A 22,729-nucleotide genomic window follows, 5' to 3' on the forward strand; every position below is an offset into this window, starting at 1 on the left:
CCTTCAAAAATAGAGATTAAAGCACCTGCAGATGCAGACAGTACATTCCACGCATGGCATGCTTTCCGGCATCCTTTCATTTTGATTCTTCCTTTTTTTTTTTTTTTTTTTTTTTTCTATTACAGTTCTTTGAGGTTCCATTTGACTCAAATATGAACAGGACAAAAAACAGACCACTGGTGCGAGGACAGATCAGGTAAGGCTATGCACACCTGCTCTGGTTAATGAGAAATGAGTCTTCACATTGCTTTTATCTATCTCCAAGGTTCTCTCTCTCTTCAGATGACGAAAAATAGCAATTTCAGGCAAAAAAAAGAACAAAATACAGCGCTCTGTTCTTCGATATTTTTTCATGTTTGTAACTTTTATGTGAGGAGTTTGGGTAAACAGCTGTCCTCTAAAATACTGAATTTCTCAAGACAGCAGAATTCCACTCCTGTTGTGTATTTCTTCACGTGTAACGACTACATGCACAGTGTGGTAGCAAGGACTTATGTCCCACTGAACTTTTGCATTAGTTTGTAACAACAAATCTTCAAAATTTCACATCTAAGAACAAAAACAAAAGTGTATATTGGTTTTAGTAGTCACATTTATCTCTTGGATCGCAAACATTCTTTTGAATCTCCCAGCAGAGGTATCTGCAACTCATTTTTTTTAGTGGTTCTGTAAGGCACCATGTTGTCTTTACCTTTTCTACATGTTTAGCATAAAGCTGGGGTGAAAACTCACAACGGTGGCTTCTTATGAAAATAAAGTAAAAATTTGTCCTCGTTTACTTTATCATCATCCATAAGTAAATCCAGCCCCCCCCCCCCAAAAAAGCGCCCTGCATTAGCATAGGGATGCCCTTGGAAAAAAAAAAAAAAAAAAAAAAAAAATCCTTCATTCACTCTGTTTTCTGGATTATATATCAGTTCAGTTTCTCAAAGGCTGTTTTCCAGCTAAAAAAGCAAAGTGAAAAAGAACATCAACAAAAAACTCTAACTTATTTGCAAACTAAAGCTGAAGGCCCAATTCATAAATGATTCAACAAACAATTTTAGTATTGCATTTCCATGATTTGTGCCAAGGATTATTTATAACAAAATTATGTTTTCCCTTAGGCTTCTGCGAACAGTTGGTCCTATTTATTTCTGTGTTTTATCCATCACCTTTGGAGGACTGAAAAAAATGTGATGGATGAAATTACAAGAAAATTGAGACAAAATAGTAAAGTCAACCTCAGGGGTAAATTCACTCTGATTGTAAATAGTTAGAGAGCTTCAATAAACTTGTTCCGATTTGTTCTCGAAGGTGGTGCTAATTACAGATTCCTGAGCTGAGTTAATTTTATTTAAAAACATATTTTAGGGACCACTGCAGTGAGGGCATCTGTTGTACATACAGCAAGTCAGCCTTAATCATGCAGTTCAGGGGAGCTGCACTTCTGCTCCACTTGCAGGTGGTCCTTTAGCCCTGGAAGAAGGAACACTTGTTAGGAAGAACGGTGATGGGCGGATTGATTTTTCTTTTGTTTTTTTTTAATCATAGTCGACTAGCATGGCTTGCAGTGTTTCTGGAGTCAGAAATATAGCTAGGAAACTTTCTGTCAATTTTCAATTCAGAGAAAGCAATTTGTTTTATAAGTTTCCAGCGTACTTAAACAAACTTCACTGTCATCTGAATGCACCACAGATTGGCAAAACCATATTTAATGGATTTTCTTACTCCCCCCCCTTCATATGTGCTTTCAGCACAAAATGGTAATGTTGGGGACTTCATGTAATCACTCATCAACGTATCCTACCTGACTGTCAACAGCTAATTTAAAGTTCTTTAAAGTGTCACTTACCTTGAATAATGCCAGTCTCGTTCCCTGTAGACCATTGAACGTGCAGACCTTGACTGGGGTTATTTCTTATGTGGTGTGCCAGAGGGGTATAACCCAGTGCAAGTGATCTAATCTTGTTATATTTTGCCACATATTCCCTGGTGTTCCTTGAACTCTTTCCTTCCTGGCTGATTAAATAAAACCCTTAAATGGTTATGCTAAAACTAGTCAAAAACAGACGAGACAGAGATGGATAAATTGTATGTAAGAGACTGGTGTCTTGGCTCTGGGAAGGAATCCAGAAAGCTTGGGGTATGTACAGAGTTCTTGCCCAAAATTTGTCTGACATTTGAGTTTCGACATATTCTTCTCTTTGGCTGCTTCATATCACGAAATGTTTGCTGCTTTCTTAATTGTGCTGTGTTACAACATCTGTGATATCCAGTACAAACGAGGCACCATTTTACGATCCGTCTTCATTTGCACTGTTTGTAAATATATTGTGATTTCTCTTCTTTTTTTCTTTCTTTCCTTCCTTTTTTTTTATTTTGCATAGTCCTTGTTACAGAACTGGTCAGTATGGTGTCCTGGTTTCAGCTGGGATAGAGTTAATTGTCTTCCTAGTAGCTGGTACAGTGCTATGTTTTGAGTTCAGTATGAGAAGAATGTTGATAACACTGATGTTTTCAGTCGTTGCTCAGTAGTGTTTAGTCTAAAGTCAAGGATTTTTCAGCTTCTCAAGCCCAGCCAGTGAGAAAGCTGGAGGGGCACAAGAAGTTGGCACAGGACGCAGCCAGGGCAGCTGACCCAAAGTGGACGATGGGGTATTCCATACCGGTATATAAACTGGGGGGAGTGGGGGCAGGGGGATCGCTGCTCGGGGATTAACTGGGCGGGCGTCGATCGGCAGGTGGTGAGCAATTGCACTGCGCATCATTTGTGTATTCAAATCCTTTTGTCATTGCTGCTGTCACTTTATTGGTGTTATCATTGTCATTGTTGGTTTCTTCTTTTTATATTCTGTTGAACCGTTCTTGTCTCAACCCACGAGTTTTGTTTCTTTTCCTGATTTTCTCCCCCATGCCACTGGGTGGGGGGGGAGTGAGTGAGCAGCTGCGTGGTGCTTAGTTGCTGGCTGGGGTTAAACCACGACATATGGGTAGCAGTTTTTCTATGGTCCAGTCCTGAGCTTGAGATCCCTTTTGAAGAGCGAGAAGGTTGTTAACTCTGTCGTGTTGGCTCACTGCACCTCCTTGGAAAGGCGTTCAATGGTGGCTTTGATGTGAACTTCTGCCCACTGAGAAACTGCACTGAGACCAGTGACATTTTTTATAGAGGTTGTGACATCATGAAGACAGTTCTTGGATGCTTTGAGCTTGCGCCAGAATCAAACTGGTAACCCCCAGTGAGAGGTCCTTGGTGTTACTGAGTCATCTAGTCCCTGGATGAGCTGGCATCTCTATTTTAGATAAGCTAATTCATGGAGCTGGCTCATTAGGAAACGTTACGCTGTTGTAGAGAAATTATTCCCGTGTGTTTCACTTTATGGCCTCCATTTGCAGCTTCAGTCCCAAGTTTATTCAGGTTTAAGATCAGCTGTCAGTTCTAACTGACCTTGCTTCCAACATTTCTCCCCTTCCTTTTTGCCTGAAGCCTTCCCTTTGAGAAAACAACACCCCCCCCCCCATCTTGGCAACACTTGTGTGTGCTTATTTCCCTGCATGCACATTCATGTGGTTCCCAAGTCCCCACGTCTCAGCCTTTTCTGCAACTTGCCGAGGACTTGCAGTTTCCTTTGACATCAGTGAGGAACCTCAGTAGCTGTCAAAGAAATGCTCTGTGCCCAGGGCTGCACTGTGGAGTGTGAACGTCGGCATGGCCTCTGAGGTCTGGCTGGGGACAGAGTCTCATTACCTTACTGGTGACACTCAAGAAGTGTTTAAGTTAGGCAGCTTTGGCCTGACCATCGCGCCAGGCAGCACTGTGTGAGCCAGGAGCCAGTTCTGCAAAGATCTCTGGAAGGATGGGATTTGGGAAAGCAATTGTCCTCCATCATTCATGAAGTCCTTTCCATATTGCATCAACTTTATGGCTGAAATAGTTATTTAGAGGCTCAGTGTGCCCCTACTGCATATATTTTATATCCTTTGGCCTGGACCAAACCGTACAGGCAATGACAGAGAAGGACTCTGCAGAGCTGGGGTCTGCTGTACGTAGGGACAAGAGTACATATACCTTATCTGCCAGCCCCAAACCCACCGCTGATGCGCCCAGGGAATCTTCCGACACTGTTGCTAGATTTGTGACAAACAGCACTTGATAGTTCATTGACTGCTTGCTTTACGATGTCCTATTTAATTTGTAAGGCTCTGAAAAAAATGTTCCCTTTGAGCAATGAGACGTAACCATCCTTATTATCTATTCAGAGAGTAATCAGAGACGTCCTGTTGCAAAAATAACAAGAGTAGACCCAAACGCAGCATGCCACTAAACGCCATCCATCATTCCAGCCTGCCCACATGTCCTCCTCCCTCCTCTGACCTCTCAAGTCTTGTTTGGAAATACAAACAGCTTGAGATGTTCTTCATACTTCAGCTGCAGTGTTAAAGTCATTGAGAGTATTTGTGTTTTGCATTATAACAACAGCTGATATTATTTTTCCTGCTATGAATTGTTTTTATGTCATTGACAAGGAAAAATTTCACATGCTCACACAACCTTAGATTTGACTGAAATGGCAGCAGCTTTTCCTGGTTTCCTGTTGGGTATGATTTATTCCCTTGCTTTTTAAGGTAATGGATTTAATTTTCCTGCAGATTAATTTAAATAAATCTCTAGTATTAGCTGCAGTAGCTGAGTGAGCTTAGCCTTGAGTATGACAAGTGTCCTGCTCCATTATATTGTACAAAGTGACAGTTTTGATTGCCCTTCTACACAGAACTGCACGCACTCTTGTTAAAAAGTGGCTGTTTTTACGAACTTACGGTACTGCTGGATCTGCTGTGCTAAGCACTCATAAAAAACTTAATAGTTGTATAGGAATAGTTTTTCATCTTAAAAAAAAAAAAGTCATCAAACAGCGTGTTCTAAATAACTAATTCATGACCATGTAGACACCTTTCAGTTCTGCTCCCGCAGTATTTTGCAACTTGCAACTGTTTTATGTACCATGTCCTTTGGCTTTGGTCTTAGCAGTGGCTGCAGCATCTGTCTGGGAGTGGGGCTGGGATTTCTCCCTCACTTTACCTCCAGGTTTCGTGTCGCCCAGGCCATGAAGCTTGTACAGGCAGCATCAGAGGATGGTTGAGGCTGGAAGGGACCTCAGGAGAGCTGTAGGCCCATCTCCTACGCACACAGCAGGGCCAGCGCTGAGGTTAGACCTGGTTGCTCTGGGTTTTATCCAGTCTTGTCTCAAAAACCTTCAATATAAGAATAATATGTTATGGAATTTAATTATATTCTCCTTACGCAGAATATTTGCACTCTCAAGCTTGCTTTTCCTTGCGCATTTAAGAAGTTCAGGTCTATTAACTTAGCAGAAGAAGATGCAACACAGATAATGCCTTGGATGCTTCAAAAGAAATAAATCTTCATGTCGTTTGGTGAATATTTTTTCCTAGAATCCCATTAACCTCCTCACTTAGCAATGCACAAGGAGCTGTGTTCTGTATGCGAGCTTCCCGCTTCTTATGGCCACGGTTGATGGTTATTGCAATTAATGGAGACAGTAAAGCTTTTCCTACTTGTTGACATTTCTAAGTGGTTTGTTGACTTTGGTCAGTTTAAGCGATAAGCCAAACTCTTGAAGAATCAGACCCAAAAGAGCTCCTAAGGTAATAATGTTTCTCACTGATCGCTTATATTTATGAATTGTAGTTATAATTGCAAATATATACGTCGGACATTCATAAACTGACAGAAAATTGCAACATGTCAAACTTTCCCTATTTATTCAAAAACACATTGTGACTCAAGACTAGTTCTATGTAAAGCTGAGTTTTCCACTGAGTTGCCTGTAGCAGACCTACTGTTAGAAGTGTAACAAAACCAGTCCATGCTGAAAAAATGTGTGTGCATTTAAAAAAAAAAATAATCCTCCTGTAATCACTGTTGATAACTCAGTGTAATTAGCTTGATTCCTTGCTTGCTAACACTAATGTAAATCAGGAATGTTTCTACTGATGTTAGTGGAGCTACACTGATGTAAGTGAGAGGAAATCCATGTCCTCGGCTTATGCTGAAACCTGCATTAAGCATTTAGCCAGCCCTGTTTTAAGCCAGCAGTTTAAAACCTCCCCAAGGGTTTCAGTACAACTTCAGTTCCCATTTAAAGATCAGCCTCTACTTAGCTGGCTGGTCTGCTCCCTTGGGTGGTCATTTCAGACAGGTTTCATTCTACTTAAGTTAAAACAAATAAAACAAAAACTCCATAAATCTACAGTTCTTCAAGAATAATCATTTTTAAGAGATCAGATGCTCGTTCCCTGCAGGGAAACATTCCAATATTTTGTTTAGAAAATACCTCATTTTAAAGGGACTGCCCTGAGATCTTTTTGAATGATAAAAATGTTTCTTTTTTCAGTGGGAGGCTTTCCTCTTGTTTAAACAGGGCACAATTCAAAGCAGACACCACCACGGCAGCCTTTTCAAGCATTTTTTTATCCTGCTTGTATTCAGGCTTTATTATTTGAAAACAAGTAAATGCATTCCTTCCCCACCACCACCCTCCTGGTTTCCTTTTTTTTTTCCCACCCTGTGTTTCCCAGAAGCTGTCATTGACTGTATTTGGTAAACAAGAAATTAAAAAGGCAGCTTTATATTTTTGACATGTACAATTGCTTGTAAAAATGTAGTTCTTGCCTTTTGAACAGCGGGATATTTTTTTTTTTCTCTGGCATGGCCACGTCATGGAGAGGTGGTGGTGGGAGAAACCTTAAGGCTAAAACATAGTTTAATGAGAATAAAACCCACATCAAAGGATGGACTAATGGAATGATATAATGCTTACTGTGTCACTTTCCCAAAGGGGATATGGATGACAGTACTTATATTTCAATTATCTATTCACTGCCTGCATAGGATGTTGATTAAATGGTTCTAAGGTATTAGAGTCCTTTTGCAGAATGCACAGAAAAATGGTGATACTGCACATTATCCTCAGATCAAAATGTGTATTAGCAGGAAATTATATAGCTCTAACTACATATATATTTTGTTTCGTAGAGCAATAAAGAGGGTTGTTTTAATAACTCTAACATTACATTCAAATTCGTTTCAGTTGAAACGAAGAAATTGCTAGCTATCCAGCTAGCGCCTTCAGCATACTCCTCCTGCCCGAACCTAATTCTGCCACAGCTCAATGGAGACATTCCTTTGCAGGCAGCTCTGTTTGGTAAATATAAATCCTGCGGAAACACTTGACCCCTCACGCTTTACTGCTTTTCAGTTCAGCCGAGGGGCCTTTACCGCCAAATTATTTATCTGAATCTTTAATTGCATGTGGGACAGTTGATAAATCGGAGTACATTGTACATCGCCCCACGTTAGGAAACATCCCAGATGCTCATGTATAAAGCAGGAGTCACGGTGCATTTGGCTAAATAGCTGCTCCATCTGCTTGTGGGGAATGCTGCGGAGAAGTGATATAGGCTCCTAATGGAGTTGTCTTATCCTCTCATGTCAGCTCCTCGCCGGGGGGTAGAGCCCCGTGAGCTGGAGGGAACCAAGCTATTGTACACTAATCCTTCCATCTTTGTGTCCAATATGAAGGGGCCTCTTGGACATTAGTTGTAACCATTGACTCTTTTCTTTTTCAACTGACTAGTGATGAGTCATTTTCTTCAAAGGTGATGTTAAAGTGAGTTTTCTCCCTTACACTGCACAAACAAGCAAAATTAAAGCTCAAAGCCCAAGATCCTTTCCCCAACTTAACGCAGTGTTCTCCTGGTGGCTCTTCTTTCCATGTCTGTCAAACATTTCAGGTTCGTGTTTGTAAATTTTGGCTTAATGCAGTCAAAATCCCCACACTTTGTTCCCTGTATTAGTATTGAACCTTATCTGGTTTAACCACAACAGCATCATTATTCAACGTGTGCTAAGTGTTGTAGGAAATGTCACCGCTCAACAGGTCCATTACAGAGCTGCCTCTGATTAGAAGCTGCTATACCCTGAGATCTGTTTACAGTAAGTTATGTTAGAAGTGCATTTCTTTTTGTGAAGGACAGAGTTTATCATGTCTGATACAAGTTATAACTTACATGTTATCAACTTCACAAGTCAGATATAAAAGAGGTTTTTCTTACACTTTAATTAGCTGCGCTAACACAGATGCATGCTCTCCAGTCTTTATGACTAGAAAAGCTGCATTCCTGAGGTTGAGATATGTGGAGAAGCTCTTTGATATGTTTTATTTAGGTTTTTTTTGCTAGGCACGTAGAGTCACAAGGAATATTATATTATAAATCATGCTGTAAAGGAGTGTGAGCCACAGTGACTCATATTGCTGCCCATGTGTGACAATAATAAAGTTGTACTCATGCAATTTGATGGTATATGAAGGGGTTGGTTTTTTTTTTTTCTCCACCAAACATTTGTAAAATACAACTCCAGATGCTAACTGTAGATAAACTACCAAAATAATAATGCAGAAATCTCAAATACAGCCATCCTCATTGTCTTCATCTCTCAGGTGAAACATAGCAACTACTTAAGAGCATGCTATAGAGTGTTAAAATGATGAGAGTATCAAATGCATGCTTGCGATGTTGCAGAGGAATCTGCAGATAGGCAGGAAGGATCTGACTTAAATTGCAGTTTGACAGGCTCATCTGCTCCATTGCTCTTCCACTTAATGGTGTCTAAAGCCAGATCCTCCTTCCACTGTAGACCATTGCTTCTTGTCCTGCTGTCTGTGGCTGTAGTGAATAACTTACTTCCTTCATTTTCATTGCTACTGGGAACATATTTAGAGTCAGTGATCCTGTACCAAGAATGGCTGGACTATCTGTTCTCTTTTTTTTTGAAGAACAGGTTGATAAATATTCTAGAGCTTCAGTTTTCTCTATCTTCATGAGCTTGAGAACTGGCCCGAGACTTCTTTACCCACTGCTTTCCAAATGTTGTCTGAAGGCTCAGCAGAACCACATGTTAGATTTAATCACTCTAAATCACATAAAAATGTTTCTGGAGAGACCATATTATCCATCCTGTTTGTCAGCTAGTCTCTGGTTCTTAAACAAAGAGAGAACTGAGATTTTGAAATAAAATGAATGGATCACTTAACTGCCATGTTGTAAGGTTAGGTTTGTTAGGTTAAAGAGGAGGATTTAGTTTAAATATTATGGGGGACATTTTTCAAATTTACTGTAGGTTTGTCTTGTAAGCACTTTAAAAAAATATTTACATTTTCGTGACTGCAGGGAAGCTGTGAATATTATTATTCACCCTTTCACTCCTACCTAACAAAGCCATATAACAAGGAGCATGCTAACGCTCTGCAGGGTTGCTTAGGGTTGTTATGATTAGCATTCTGGTGTGTATAGCAAGTGTAATAAGAACATAAACATTTTATAAGTATGGGTCCTTTTAATTTTTAATTTTTTATTTCAAGTGAGGTGACGAGGCTCAACTGGAGCTTCTGCTTAATAACAAAGGGCAACATAAAAAGTTTTATTTCTGTCTGAACGTGGTATTCATGAACTGCAAGTCTCCCCAGGGTTTGCTGAGCTATCTCATCCCAAACCTGTGGTTGCTTTGGTCTCAGTCCTCCAGGCAGACTCTTGAACCCATGAACAATGAAAGACAGATCCTGGCTTCATTTGCATGGAGTTAGACTGGTAAAAATGAGAGCAGGATATGTTTAGGAGACAGCTCCATGCTGAGGGTGGGACTCCTGATTTCTATTTTTTCAACTGAGTTGAAATTCCTCTTGCCTCGTGTTAGCACACACGGTGTGTCTTTATGGAAACTTTCAGCAAAATCGATGGAGCCAATTTTGATTTACACAAGCATAAAAAAGAGAGATGTGTCCCCTTCAAGATGAAATGATTCTTTTAAATTAGCTGTGTTTGTTTATGATAGTTTTAAAGTCCCTCACTCTGGCAGGGGAGACAGCACATCTGCAGCTTGGATCCTTGAGGAGTGAGGGGAACTAATTGCCTCCAATTTGATTAAAATACAGTGTTGATTATGCTTTTATACAATAGCGATACACAGCCGTGACAGGGCAGCTTGGGCTCCATGCATGGGTTGTTTCTTCATTGGGAGAGAAATGAATTGACACAGACATGGGATATTTTATCCTAGTCTGTATTTATTTACACTAAGTACACTTCTGAACAAGTATATTAGATAGCAAAGCCAGACCTGGGTTGGCAATTTAGTGCCAAAACTCAAGAAGGCAACTCCATGACAAGACCCAGCCAGCTATACATGTTTATCCATCGCTGAGCTCCATATATGCCCAGCTCTCACTGGATGACATTCCTTGGGAGATTTAGACATCACTCATTGAATTCAGTCCTGTTTCCCTGCTGATGGTCCGGATGTCATTCAAAACCACATCCAGGTTGGTGCTGATGCCTGGCTGAGCCCTGTGGACAAAGGAAAGGTATTAGGGGCAATTCCTTTCACAGAGATTTGCATTTTAAAGAGGTTTATTTGAGGTTCAGGTCTGCAAATTCTTCATCTGGAGACACAATGCTGTGGTGTTGAACTCCTGATTTAAGTGTGTTTAAATGCTACCAATTAACCCAGCTCATTAGGCTTTTTGGGAGCACCTACAAGTTTCATGCCTCCTCTTAACACAGAGTTCTTCCTCAGCTCAGACTTTATGTTACAAGTTGGCTTTAGAACTGTTCTACTATTTTCCACACTATTTTTTTTACATTTGAGGAAAAGTACTGTCCAATCTGAGATTATCAACATCTTTGTCATAGTTGCCAGTAACCAAATCATAAAAAGCCAGTTAGAAAAACATAAGCAGGCAGAATTGCAACAAGTGCATTCTGGAAATCTTAAAAATTGTGGTAGTGTTATACCCAGTTAAAGGGGATTTGATACAAAATTCAGTACTTGCAGTGCATGTAGAGCCTGATCTGCCACAGCAACACATTTTGGGGGATGAGATACCAGATGCTGACAGAACGTAGCTACTACTTCTTAACCTGTGAAGACAAAGTTAAATAATTCGTTAAGAAAAAAAAAAAAGACTTGACAAAGCTCTCCATTTGTTTGCACCTCCTAAAGGACGTCTTGTCAGTATTCAGTGGTAAATGATAGACAAGCATGTATTCTGATATTTGGAGTTGATGGGGAAAAATTGAATTCCCAATTAAAAGCGTAATTTAATTTCACGTTTTAGTTTTAAAATGCATCATCCTTCATTCCTTGTCATGAGTCATGAACTTTCTTGCATGATTGAGAGAGAATAAATGAATATCTATTAAGATCTTTCTCTACATTTTTTCCCTTAAAATAGTATCATTTTAGCTCATTGATGGATATTGTTCAGTTTAATATAATTCTGGTACTTTGCAAGATTAAGCCTCAATCAGCAGGTTCCTGGGTTTTTCATAATGTTCAGTCACAATGTACCTGTGGAAGATGGTATCAAAAGTGAGAGCGTGGATTGCTTGTGTCTACTAAAGCTTCTGACTGATGCTGAATCTGATCTACATGAAAGAAATAAAGGGGTCTAGCAGTATGTCCATTCTGCCAACACTAAAGCTATTTTTCCCTTTTAATTGGAATGAAATATCTCTCCTTGACACTAATCCAATCTGTAATTGAAAATTGTAGTTGAATATAAAAATATTTTGTCAGTCATGCTTTGAGTCCTTAAAAAAAAAGATTTGCTGCCTCAAACCTATACCAGTTAGGGGTCATGATACATCATCATGTAACCACTTCGATTTAAAATCTCAAATCTGAGCGTGGATGTTTTTTCTATCAGGCACATCCCCAGTCTGTCTGTAGGACTCTTCTGGAGTTTAATCTAATGTCTTTTGCAAAAAAAATTAGAATCATTTTAGAAAAGTCATCAGCAATGAAGCTACTGATCCAGGCAATGTTTTACCAGTTTCAGTTTCCATTAGTGTTGTTGTTATTACTATAGAACTTTTACAGCTGACAATGGTCATGAATATGGTTTTTATTACTAAATATATAAATATGCAGCCTGAAAGGATTTGCGTGGAAAGTTAAAATTTAATTTTACTGTTGGTAGATTGCCATCATTCAGTTGTCTGCCATGATTACTGATTGGTTTTGAATGCTATGTGCCTTACTTTGAGCTTAGAAGCTGCATGAGTGGTTTTTTTAACCTCCCATCAAAAATAATTTCAGGGAAGCTACCGTTGCTATTCAGGGCAAAATGTGCCTTTTACAGCCTTCTGGCTCATTTTTCACAGTCAGCTGACTCTACGGCACTTGCGCCAGCAGACGACCCCACTGCTGGTTTCAGGCATCTGTCCATCTGGGGAAGCAGAGCTGGAAATTGCACAAATGCAATCCAGATGTGTGCTTGAAGGAGATGGGCTTTCTTCCCCATTACCTAAGTCATAGGAGCAGAAAGGCTTCTCTATAGTCATATGTTGCTGCCGTGCATAACGTCCTCAGCTCCTTGTGTCTCTTCCAAGTGGGATGGGATTGCCTGGTATAACTCTTGGGGTTGATGGCCTTCCCTAATTTTCTTGGTGGATCTCTAAAAGCTGCTGAGGAGGGTTCAGCAGTTCTTGGGTGCTGATCTTAAAAAAAATAAATAAAAGTTTAAAAAAATCCCTTGGCTGATACTCCTCTGGCTGAGGGAGGTGACCAAGCTATAGCTCAGTACCATATGACAGTCATGCTGATCACAAGCTCAGCTCCTACCCTGGGACTGATTTTTGGCAACTCATCATGTTGCCTGGCCACTGGAATCGAGAAGATAGCAGGAGATGAGCAAAACTGTAAATCAGCAGCTGGGGAGAATTAGGTGCATTTGTGCTGGGGATCCACACAGACATCCTCTCCTCTTGAAATGACCATGGGCTTTTGCAGCCATAGAAACCTTCAAAGGGAAGTGACTTGCACTTCAGTTTGTGTAACCTCTCATTGTTCTTGGAAAAATCTAAAAACTTCAGGCTGATGCTTTTGTCTGAGTTTGTAAGTGGCTTCAGAAGCCTTAATAACTTACTGCTGACCTGGAAAACATTAGGAAGAGGAGGGGGCTTCCTCCAGCAGCCTTGTACTGGCAAGTAGTCTGGGGACATTTTTAGTACCTACAGATTCCAGAAATAATAAGCAACTTATGATGCTTACTCCTGAAATCTGATTTTAATTATGGCTTTGGAACAGTGTTCATGCACTGGACTCATATCTCAGCCTGTGATGGCGAAATGAAATTGCAGAGATGAGAATCACACTTGTATTCTTTGTCTGCCAAGTACCTTCTTCCGAGCTCCTGCTATTTTCAGCCTGTCTGTGCACGAGGCTGGTTCAGGCTGTTCCTCTTCTTATTATGACAAATTGTTTTGACTCTATATGCAGATGGAATTTGCACCTAGAGTAGCAATACTGAGATTAATCTGAGCCGTCAATCTCACCTTTATTGTCTCAGCACTGTTTACCTGCCACCGTGGAAGATGCTGAAGTCAGGGATAATATAGGACCGTTTCTGTGGGCAGCAGCAGCAAACGAGCGAGGGGAGGAAGTGTTGGTGGTCTTGCTGAACCTGGGTCTTGAATGAAACAGAAAACTCGCCAAAAAACAAAACCAGCTTTTATCTCATAAAAAAATAAGTAAAATTGCAGTTTAATTAAAGGGTATAGTCTGTGCAGAATATTTGCCGTTACTAAAATCCCATGCAGAGGAAAGCAAGGATGCATATCTTGGCTTCATCTGAATGTAGAAATGACTCTAAATAAGTTCCTTCTCTTCCCACCTTCCTTCTCCCCCCGCAGCCCATGCCTGGATGTAGAGGACGTCTTAGGGAGGTGCAGCCTGGCTGGAGGTGCTTGGGAGCCTAGCAGCGGGACTGTGCCCTGCCTCTGTGCAGCTGCCTGCCCTTCAGCGCAGCGATTGCCCACCGCACTTTATTCTTCACCATCCCTGTCTTGCTTGTTTTAGATCATCACCCTGCGTTTGGCAGAACGGATCCCTGGCCTTGTGGCTTGAGGGACAGTTGTCAATAATAATAAGATCTAATGCAAAATAATCAACTGGGAATTTAAATGTTTCCATCCATTAAGGTATTCTGTGCATGCTGCAGCAAAACAAAAGGGCATTGTTGTTTTGGCTGTTTTTTTAGTTTGCCCTTTTAGAAGTGGGTGATGTTTCTATAAAAGGTTTTTGACAGACAGGGAGAAGACAGATTTTGTTTTATTGCCTTTTGTATTAGGCTTTGAATCTAATTTTCAAATCTTAAGCACTTATGCTTCACCTGAAAAATATGCAGGCAGTCTTAAGTGGACACTTACATTCAGGCTTACGCTTTTATGTAAATATGTTTTGCGTGCCCGATTTCCCATTAACACAAGGTCACAAATTAAGTTTCTTATGTATTTACATAACATCTGAGCATGAATTGCCTACAACCACTGATTGCATGAATGCGCCTATTCAGGATTCGTATGGGCTTTGTGTCTGTATTTGTATGAGTGTCAATATATTCACAGAGATAGGTCGAAGCATTAGATGCTGATACAGGAATTTTCCATATTTCTAAATATTGATAGGTTTTAAGAGGGAATTTTGTCTACCTTCTTGATTGTTTTTTCCAAACAAAGTTTTCTTTAACCTTTTTCCCCCTTTTCAATACCTTTTTTTAAATTGTAGTTCGAACTGTACTTTGACAGTTGTCTTCACAAAATCTTTTGCCAGAGCCAAAGACAGCATAGAAAAGCATGTGTAGTAGTGATGCTATTGATCTTTATACACATTAAGTTTGCTAATGCTGCTGTGAAATAGGTAAAATAGTACATTAATTTTATAGATGGGCAAATGCTTTAATTTGTTTTCCCCTCTCAATTTTTCCAAATAATGCTGTGAGTCAATAAGTACTATTATCCATGACTCTGGAGCCTATTAAATATATGTCATGCACAAGTGTGTAAGATCATTATATACGTATAACCAGATCATCTGTAAGTGTCAACTAGATTCAGAGATTATGCTATTTCACATGAATTAAAATAGGCTGCTGCGTTGTCCAGAGTTTCCATCAACAATATGACGAGCGAGGGTCCACGTGGATGCCTCATGGTCATGTGTGCGGGCGATACCAGAATATCACCCACATGAGATTCCTTCTGCCTGTTCCCCGTTCCCCCCAGCAGCTCCGGGCTGTCCTTGAGCGATCCTTCTCAGCCTGACCAACAGCATCTCTCCACAGTCCTCTGTGTCAGCAAAAGCTTTGAGTTGAAAGAGTAGAAACCTGGGTCTCTATTCCTCCTCCTGCTCCTCCTCTTCCTTTTGGATGCTCTCAGTGGAGTGTGACTGGGGAGTGTCCTCCTTGGGTGAACTCTATGGGAGAGAAATGTCAACACATTTTCTTTGGATCTCTATTCAAGCTGAAGTTCTCTCAAAAGCTTTTAGTTGAGTGTGAATGTCTTTTAGCAGTATTATTAGGCAGACTTCTGCGTATGCATTCTCAATAAAGGAGAGAAGAGGAACGAGGCAGAACTACCAGTTTTTGGTTTCCTTTAGGAGGTGTCCTATGTGGTGACATACTGGGTATTTTAGAGTTGAAATTTGAAGAGAACTCATTTGGCACTTAAAGTATTTTTCCAAAGTCTGATTTTAATCAGCCAAATAACTGAAACCAACTCCTCCCTAGAATCCATCATAAAACCTAGTTTCTTACTCAATATGTTTGCTTTCTGAGCTAGCTCCTTGGCCTGTTTTCCAGTGGAAGATTGCCTTTTTTTCCCATGAGAGCAATTCCCTTAGCATAAGTGAACGCCCAAGTGAAACGTGGCTTATGTACCAGCATCTGTCATCAGCCTGCACTTACTGCATGCAATGGTTTAAGGGTGAAGGAAACCAGCAGAGACCCCACAGGCACTTTTGACCACGATGTGAGAATTCCCTGGCGTTGGGTTACCCAAGACTGATACTCCTGTGATGAACGCCGGCCTGTGTGATGGCAGGAGGCTGTAGTGGGAGGAACTGCGTGGACATTAGGTGATGGGGCAAATCCTGTGACAACTCAGCATCACAGCCTTTCTCCTGCTCCAGAATGAGATCCTGATCTCCTGTGCACCCTCGATGAGATACAGGCAGCCGGGCAAAGGAGCGTGCATCAAATCAATGAGCCTCACACCACATGCCTGAGTTTTGACAGACCTAATGTGAGCATGGAGATGCATAATGGTCCCTAGAAGACCATAAACTAGTAGAAATCAGAATACCCCTTAAACTGCTGTAATTTAAACCTAGTGTCAGTCTTCTCTTCTTAAAATCCTGGGAGTCGCTGAAGCAGAAAGAACTGCACCACTGACTTAAATATCTACATTTTCCTCAAATATTCTCTCTTTCCCAATGAGGAGTTGCTTATACTTCTCCTAGACCTTATAAACATGACATATTTACGTGAGAGTGAGTTGAATTCTCCTCTGCCTCGTGTCTCACCAAGAAAACAAAGTCCTAATTTCTGACTGCAGTATCTTTGTAATGCCAAATAGTATTTTAAGGGGCAGAAATAACAAAGCTGAATCATCAGATCATGGTTTGAGTTTCTGATCTCAGTTGGAGTTTTAGGGGCAGGCATTTGTAAGTCGGACAATGACTCTTCTAGAAGAATTTTACAGTTCCTTGATTGTTAAAGAAACACTGGAGAGAAGTAGAAAATGTGGTACTTTCAGGATGTCTAAAAGTAATATAGTTCAACTGCTTATGAAGAACAGCCTGCATTGACTTGATGCCCTCCCCTGAGATCGTTAGGACTATTACAGACACTAATCAAACTGCCCCCAGGAACTTCCTTTTAAAGAGGCAAAAGAGAAGAAACTGAGAAACAAAAATGTGTTTTCATCCAGCAGGAACAGAACAACTTTTTTGAAGGTCTCAGCTGCATAACTTCACCCTTCCCTTTTGATAAAGCCTCATTTTTTAAAGGTACTTTTCCTATCCATCAGTTGGACGTGAAGGCAGCACACAGCTGGTATCAGGGCTGGCACTGCAGGGCTATCGCTGCTGCAGGGAAGCGATGTGAGAGAGACGTGATGCTGGGTTCAACCGTGGAGGAGGGCTTTGCACTCCCAGCCTCCCATAAGAGGCATGAAGGGCTGGTGTCTGCTGCTCCGTGACCAGCTCATGGTGTGTAGTGTTCATTTGAATTGGAGACGTGTAGATAAGTCTTCACTCTTGATTAACGAGAAAAGTGCTTGTTGCATTAGGTCAAACTGTGTCCTCATTTATGTCTGTGAGCCCTGCGGGACCAAACGTGGGTAGCCCGGCCTCGTAGGGTCACACTGGTCTTTTGTTGCCTCGAGAGTGTGTATTGTGTAAATCTGGTGTTTACCGTCTGACTGTATTTTATTCAGGAATCAGTCAAGATAGATTTGTTTAACTAAACCCAGTCAGGCTTTCACTGTAGAGGGGCAATGTCTACAGAGTGAGGCATTTGTAGTTGGTGTTGAGACAGTTTACGGTACAGATTGTGTTTTTGCTGCCTTTCTGCAAAAGAGCGCTGCTAGCTGCAAAACCAGAGGGCACAGCACCGTATGGCTCCTTTCACAGTACAGCTCTTGAAAACAGTCTCAAATTTTATACATCTCATTGTTAAAGGATGGCAATGATGTACCCTGCCTCTATTCCTGATATATTACTAACATCAAGACTGGTAATGCTGGAGCATCAATGTGCTCTGTGCACGCTCCGTAACCTAAAATCTGTTGATGGTTTTGAAAAGATGGATAAAATGACTTAGTCAATTTAATTTAAATTGAAGGCAGTTCTTTAGTGTGAGGTTTGCTCATTTTACTTCTTCCAGTTATTTAGGATCTCCATATCATATTGGTCCAACAAAGTTCTTAAAAATCAAAATTTGAATGGTGGGATTTTTTGCTGATAAAACTCCCATAAAATTCATCCCCACCAGCAAATTTTTCTTACGAGGGTTGGAGTAGTGCTTGCAACACGTATTTTAGGGTTAAGGATTTGACCAGAGGGCAGAATGATCATAGAATACAAAGGCTGCATAGTTTTCAATTAGACAAAACATGTAAAGCTAAACTTCATGCAGAGACATTTGTTGCAAGCACACGTACTTTCTGCTCTTATATGGATGACTAGAAGTGTGTATTTAGCCACATGGGTTATTAAATGCAACACAGTTAATGGCATTTTCCTCCCTTCCAGAGGTTTACCACACCACATTACTTCTTAGTGGCATTTAGTTCTCTCCTTCCCATTATACCAAACCCCCTCAAACAAGCACATGTGAAGAGATCTCCACCAGCAGCAAACATGGTGATCTGGTGCAAGGCATCACAAATAAAGCTTCCTCAGGGTTGCATCACAGTCCTGCCTGTGAAGTGTGATTTTGGAAGCCAAACAAAAAATCCTTGTTCATCATATTTGGATGTTTATTGTGGAACTTATTAGCAGAAGTTTACATAGCTTCAGCCACTTTCTTAAAGATTTTAACAGGAATTTCCAACCTTTCCTGAGCTCTTAGCTGATGTGCAGTAGAAATCAACAGAAATAATTTTCATCTTTGTTGTTTGCTGCTTTTGGCCAAACCTAAAATATTTTCGGTTAATTTCAGTCATATGTAGAATATAATAATTACTAATTTTGATTCTGTTGCCAGAATTGCTTTGGTGTTTCAGTAAAGCCAAAAAATACTTTATACCTGTTAACGTAATTTCAGAATTATTGAATGTACTCTTTTCCTCGTAAATGCTTCCTAATTCTGTGTCTAACCCTGTTGCATTTCAGTCAAAGGATCTCTTGGATAATTGCAACCAGTTAAAAATCTGATAAGCTACAACCATTCTCATTTACTCTAAAGCCTGAGTGCTTTTTCCAGATGTCAAAATTTACTAAGATTAAAATGAAAGAGAAAGATCTGCTGGAAGCACTAGTTCTCCATAAAGGCTGTTTACCTGCAGAGGTTGAATTTATTTGGTGAACACAATGATCACAAGAATAAGAATCACCTATCATGGCAAATCCGTAGCAAGATTGTCTTAACTTTTCAGAAAGGCTTTTCTTAGGATGGGGGTTCAAATGGGAAAATTTGGGGTGGGCCAGTAAAAAAATAACAAAAATCCAATATTAACTTTTGGGAGGAGGCAAAAGGAGCAGGGCAGTAGTCATTCTTTAAGACAGACCCTTGCTCAGTGTGCACCTCCTGCTCTCTCCCCACAGCCCCCTGCTCGCCGTCTGTTTTGCTGCTTCCTGCGGAGTCCCAGGAATCGCGCTGCTGACGCTGGGAGTAAACCCTCTCACCGGGGCCCTGGGAGCCTTCAATATTTTCTTGTATACATGTTGTTACACACCCATGAAGAGAATGAGCATTGCCAACACGTGGGTGGGAGCTGTCGTTGGTGCCATTCCCCCCGTCATGGGCTGGACTGCAGCTACTGGTAGTCTCGATGCTGGTGAGTATAAAACCCTTGCATCTGGGCGAGTGGTTGTCAGCATTGCCTTTGGGATAACTAAAAAGACCTACTCAAAAGGCAGTAAACCTCCTTCTTTATGTTGACCCCGTACTGCTTCAAAAGCAGATATATTCTGCTGTTTGCAATGCCAAAGTCTGTTACAGTGTGGTACCATAAGGACTGAATGAGAAGACATGATGGTATCATTCTCCTTACGGGGGCATTTCAGGGACAAACATAAGCTGATAAAAGATCGTGTCCTATTGAATATGTGTTTAGGCCATCTTAAAAAAATAGTCTGGAAGGAAAATAGTGTCTTTGGGGTTCAAATGGAAGAAAATATTACGTAATTTCAGGATTAAAACCATACCCAGTAAGATCCAACTTACAAGTCAGGAGCTTTCAACTGGAAAACTCCCAGATGTGTTTATTACTGTCTTTCCACAAGCCAGAAAATATCCTAGGAAGATTAATTTATTGGTGTATTTCTTAATTGCCCATTTCTAAACTCTAAGTTTTACATGTTCCTTCCCCCCCTCCTTGAAAAGCAAACGAAGATTTCTATTTTAGTAACTGTGAACCATTTTTACACTCCTCATAAAACACTGATCTCTTCAGCAGCTAAACTCTGACACAATTAGGGCTTGTTTTTCCTGCCAGCTAGAAACTTAAGAATCAAAGTAGCTCCACATACTTATATTCTGAAGAAACTAATGAAGTTCAATTAACAGGTCTGTTAAGAATTGTTTTAGCGCACAGTTGTCCCACAGTGTGGCATATTTAAGGCTTGAATAATACTTTCAACAACAAGGCTTTTAACCAGAAATTATCAGAATCTGTGCAAAATCCAGTCTTCACTTATGCTACACACGCCTTCATTTCTGTGTGCACGCCGTTCTTCGTTTATGCTATGCACTTCCTATAAAAGTCAGTCTGAATTGGCTTTGTATACACACGTTGTGATACAGATCTAATCCAGAGCTAGGATGAAAGGTTTTGTGGGTGTTTTTTTAAATGTGTGTACTACTTCTATACAAACATTTACTTCTCTGAAAGTCTTTTTTATATTTAAACCTATAAATGATATGTATGTATATGTATAGTGTCTCATGTTAAGGAGTGCATAACAGACATCATTAGAAGCTCTGTATTTCTAAAGAGAAGAGAATAAAATAAAAACACAAAAATAGATATTTTTAAGGACTGTATCATTCTGGCTGCAGTTGCCTAGATCTTGGATCTTACGTTTAGGGATTTCTGCGTTGGTTTTGGCATCTCTTTGCAGAGTTGATGCTAAAAGATGATTCTCATGTGCCCATGCTTCACCTGCAAAGTCTAGCCTGGAGGAGCTGGCACGAAGGGCTCCATCTCACCAAAAGCCCTTGCTGTAGAGGGTGTCACAGTACAAATTTTCACCTCCGGTTTTAAAATGGCAGCTAAACTGCTGCAGCTAAAGCCCAGCACATTAAAGTAAACTGGCACTGATTATCATTATCTTTAATTCGTCAAATTACAACTTGCTCTTCAAGACCTATTTCACAAAGAGCGAAGCTGTCCCTGTGCGGCAGGCAGGGCAGGCAGCAGAGACCACCGTCTTTGTCCCAAGTAACCTCTTCCTCTCTAATTTGCAGCTGAGATGTGGTTACGTGTCCCTCTGCCAGCTCTGCTGTGGAGGGGATAATCTCTGGCAATGATGCCATCAGTGGAAGCTGATAACTTTAAACCACCCGAGCAGACTTTGCCAGAACATGATGATCTGCGCTGGTGTGTAACCCAATGTATTGTTTGTTCTGGGTAGCTAAAACCTTCTGCAGTCACCTCCCAGGCTGTGTCAGTGAGGCCAGGCAGCTGGTTTAGCAGTGGAAGAGATGTTACTGAGCTGATATTGGTCTTTGTAATGAAGTGCACCTGGGGAGTCCTGAAAATGGGGACCTGAATGTAATATTTTAGCGCATTTCAGTATTAAAAAAAAAAAAAAACAAACCCCACAAACACCTTTAAAAAGAAAAGAGAGAAATAGAAAAAAAGGATTGCATTGTAGACTATCATTTCTAGTGTTAAACATTCTACCATTGCAAACAAGAAGAGAGTTCAGCACCTAGCAGCATCAGACCCATGTGGAGGACAAGGGTGCATCCACGTGCATACATACACGACGTGCAGACCTGCATCCCTTCTCTAACCAGCCTACCCACAGTTGTTGAACTCATTAATAATGTGTAATTAGCTTGGAGACTTAACCTAGTTTTAGGTAGAGGTGTGAAAATGCATTTGCACCTCGTTTAAAAAAAAGATCATTCAACTCAATAACAAAGAGGAATGTGAAGGAAAGGAGTTAGAAAACTAATGAGAAGGAAGGTTCTCACCGCTTAACTGGTGGTTTTTTGAGTTTACATTTTCCTGTGGATTTTTTTCTCTCCTTGTAATCTTCTCACAGCAGCCACATTGTTGTACATGTTGCTGGTTGTAGGGAAAACAATATTTAAGTGTAGACCTTTCATTACCATTTGAGGTGGGGGCAACGAAATGTTACACCATGCTGTAAGGTACCCGAGGACAGCCATGTCTGCACTCTTCTGAAATGTCAGGAGTTCAATAACATCACTGGCGTGGTTCATAGATATTGCTGCGAGATGCTCTTGGTCGTTCGAGAGAGTTGGAGATGATTCCTAGTTTCCAGACATAATAACAAAGAGTCTTAGGTTGGAGCAGCCTTGTTATAATTTGTCCTCGTTTTTTTATAACTTTCTTATTTCAAAGATTAATACCTTGACAGTTTCTCACACAAGAAACAAATATCGCATATTTGCAGATAAAAATCTGGGACCTTTATATTTCCACTGATGCCAACACTTGCTGCTATTTCTTACAGGACACATCTCTTGCAGATCTTACGGTGATTCCCAGTGATGCTTGCTTCCATTTCTGCCCCTGATAGGTAACTTTAATTGTATGCTCTTAAGCCTGATTGAAAATCCTGCCCCCAACCCTGGATTTTTTGCCAACGTAATTTAGGGAAAACCTCACATTTCAAAAGTGAAAGATAAGGTTATCTCTGGGAAGATGTGGAATTCTTTGTTGTGGGTTTGGGGGGTTTTGTGTTTTTTTAATGGCAGCTGTTTGAAATTGATGAAAGATGGGGAATGTTAACATTTCCTCATAGGGGGAGCCGAGTGCAGGTGAGATGGTCAAAGGTGCGTGATAAGTGTAATTTATCACGTGGATATCGCTACCACGTATCTGGTGTATTTATGCACAACTTAACTGCCAGCCAGTGATTTGCAGTAACACATTTGCTTCCTTGAAAGCAGATTTCATTGCTCCTTTGTGG

At 40.6% G+C, this 22,729-nt stretch overlaps 1 protein-coding gene across 1 annotated transcript in view; it reads left to right on the forward strand.

Annotated features, from left to right (window-relative positions):
- The window catches only part of LOC128151080 (protoheme IX farnesyltransferase, mitochondrial), a 106,286-nt gene that overhangs the window by 71,860 nt on the left and 11,697 nt on the right, over window positions 1–22,729 (forward strand). Inside the window, exons 5-6 of the mRNA XM_052808096.1 lie at window positions 126–196; window positions 19,166–19,398. Coding sequence (XP_052664056.1) covers window positions 126–196; window positions 19,166–19,398 — 304 coding nt within the window. The remainder of the gene's footprint in view (window positions 1–125; window positions 197–19,165; window positions 19,399–22,729) is intronic.

Source organism: Harpia harpyja, chromosome 14 (genome assembly GCF_026419915.1).
Source record: "Harpia harpyja isolate bHarHar1 chromosome 14, bHarHar1 primary haplotype, whole genome shotgun sequence".
NCBI classification, from domain to species: Eukaryota; Metazoa; Chordata; class Aves; order Accipitriformes; family Accipitridae; genus Harpia; species Harpia harpyja.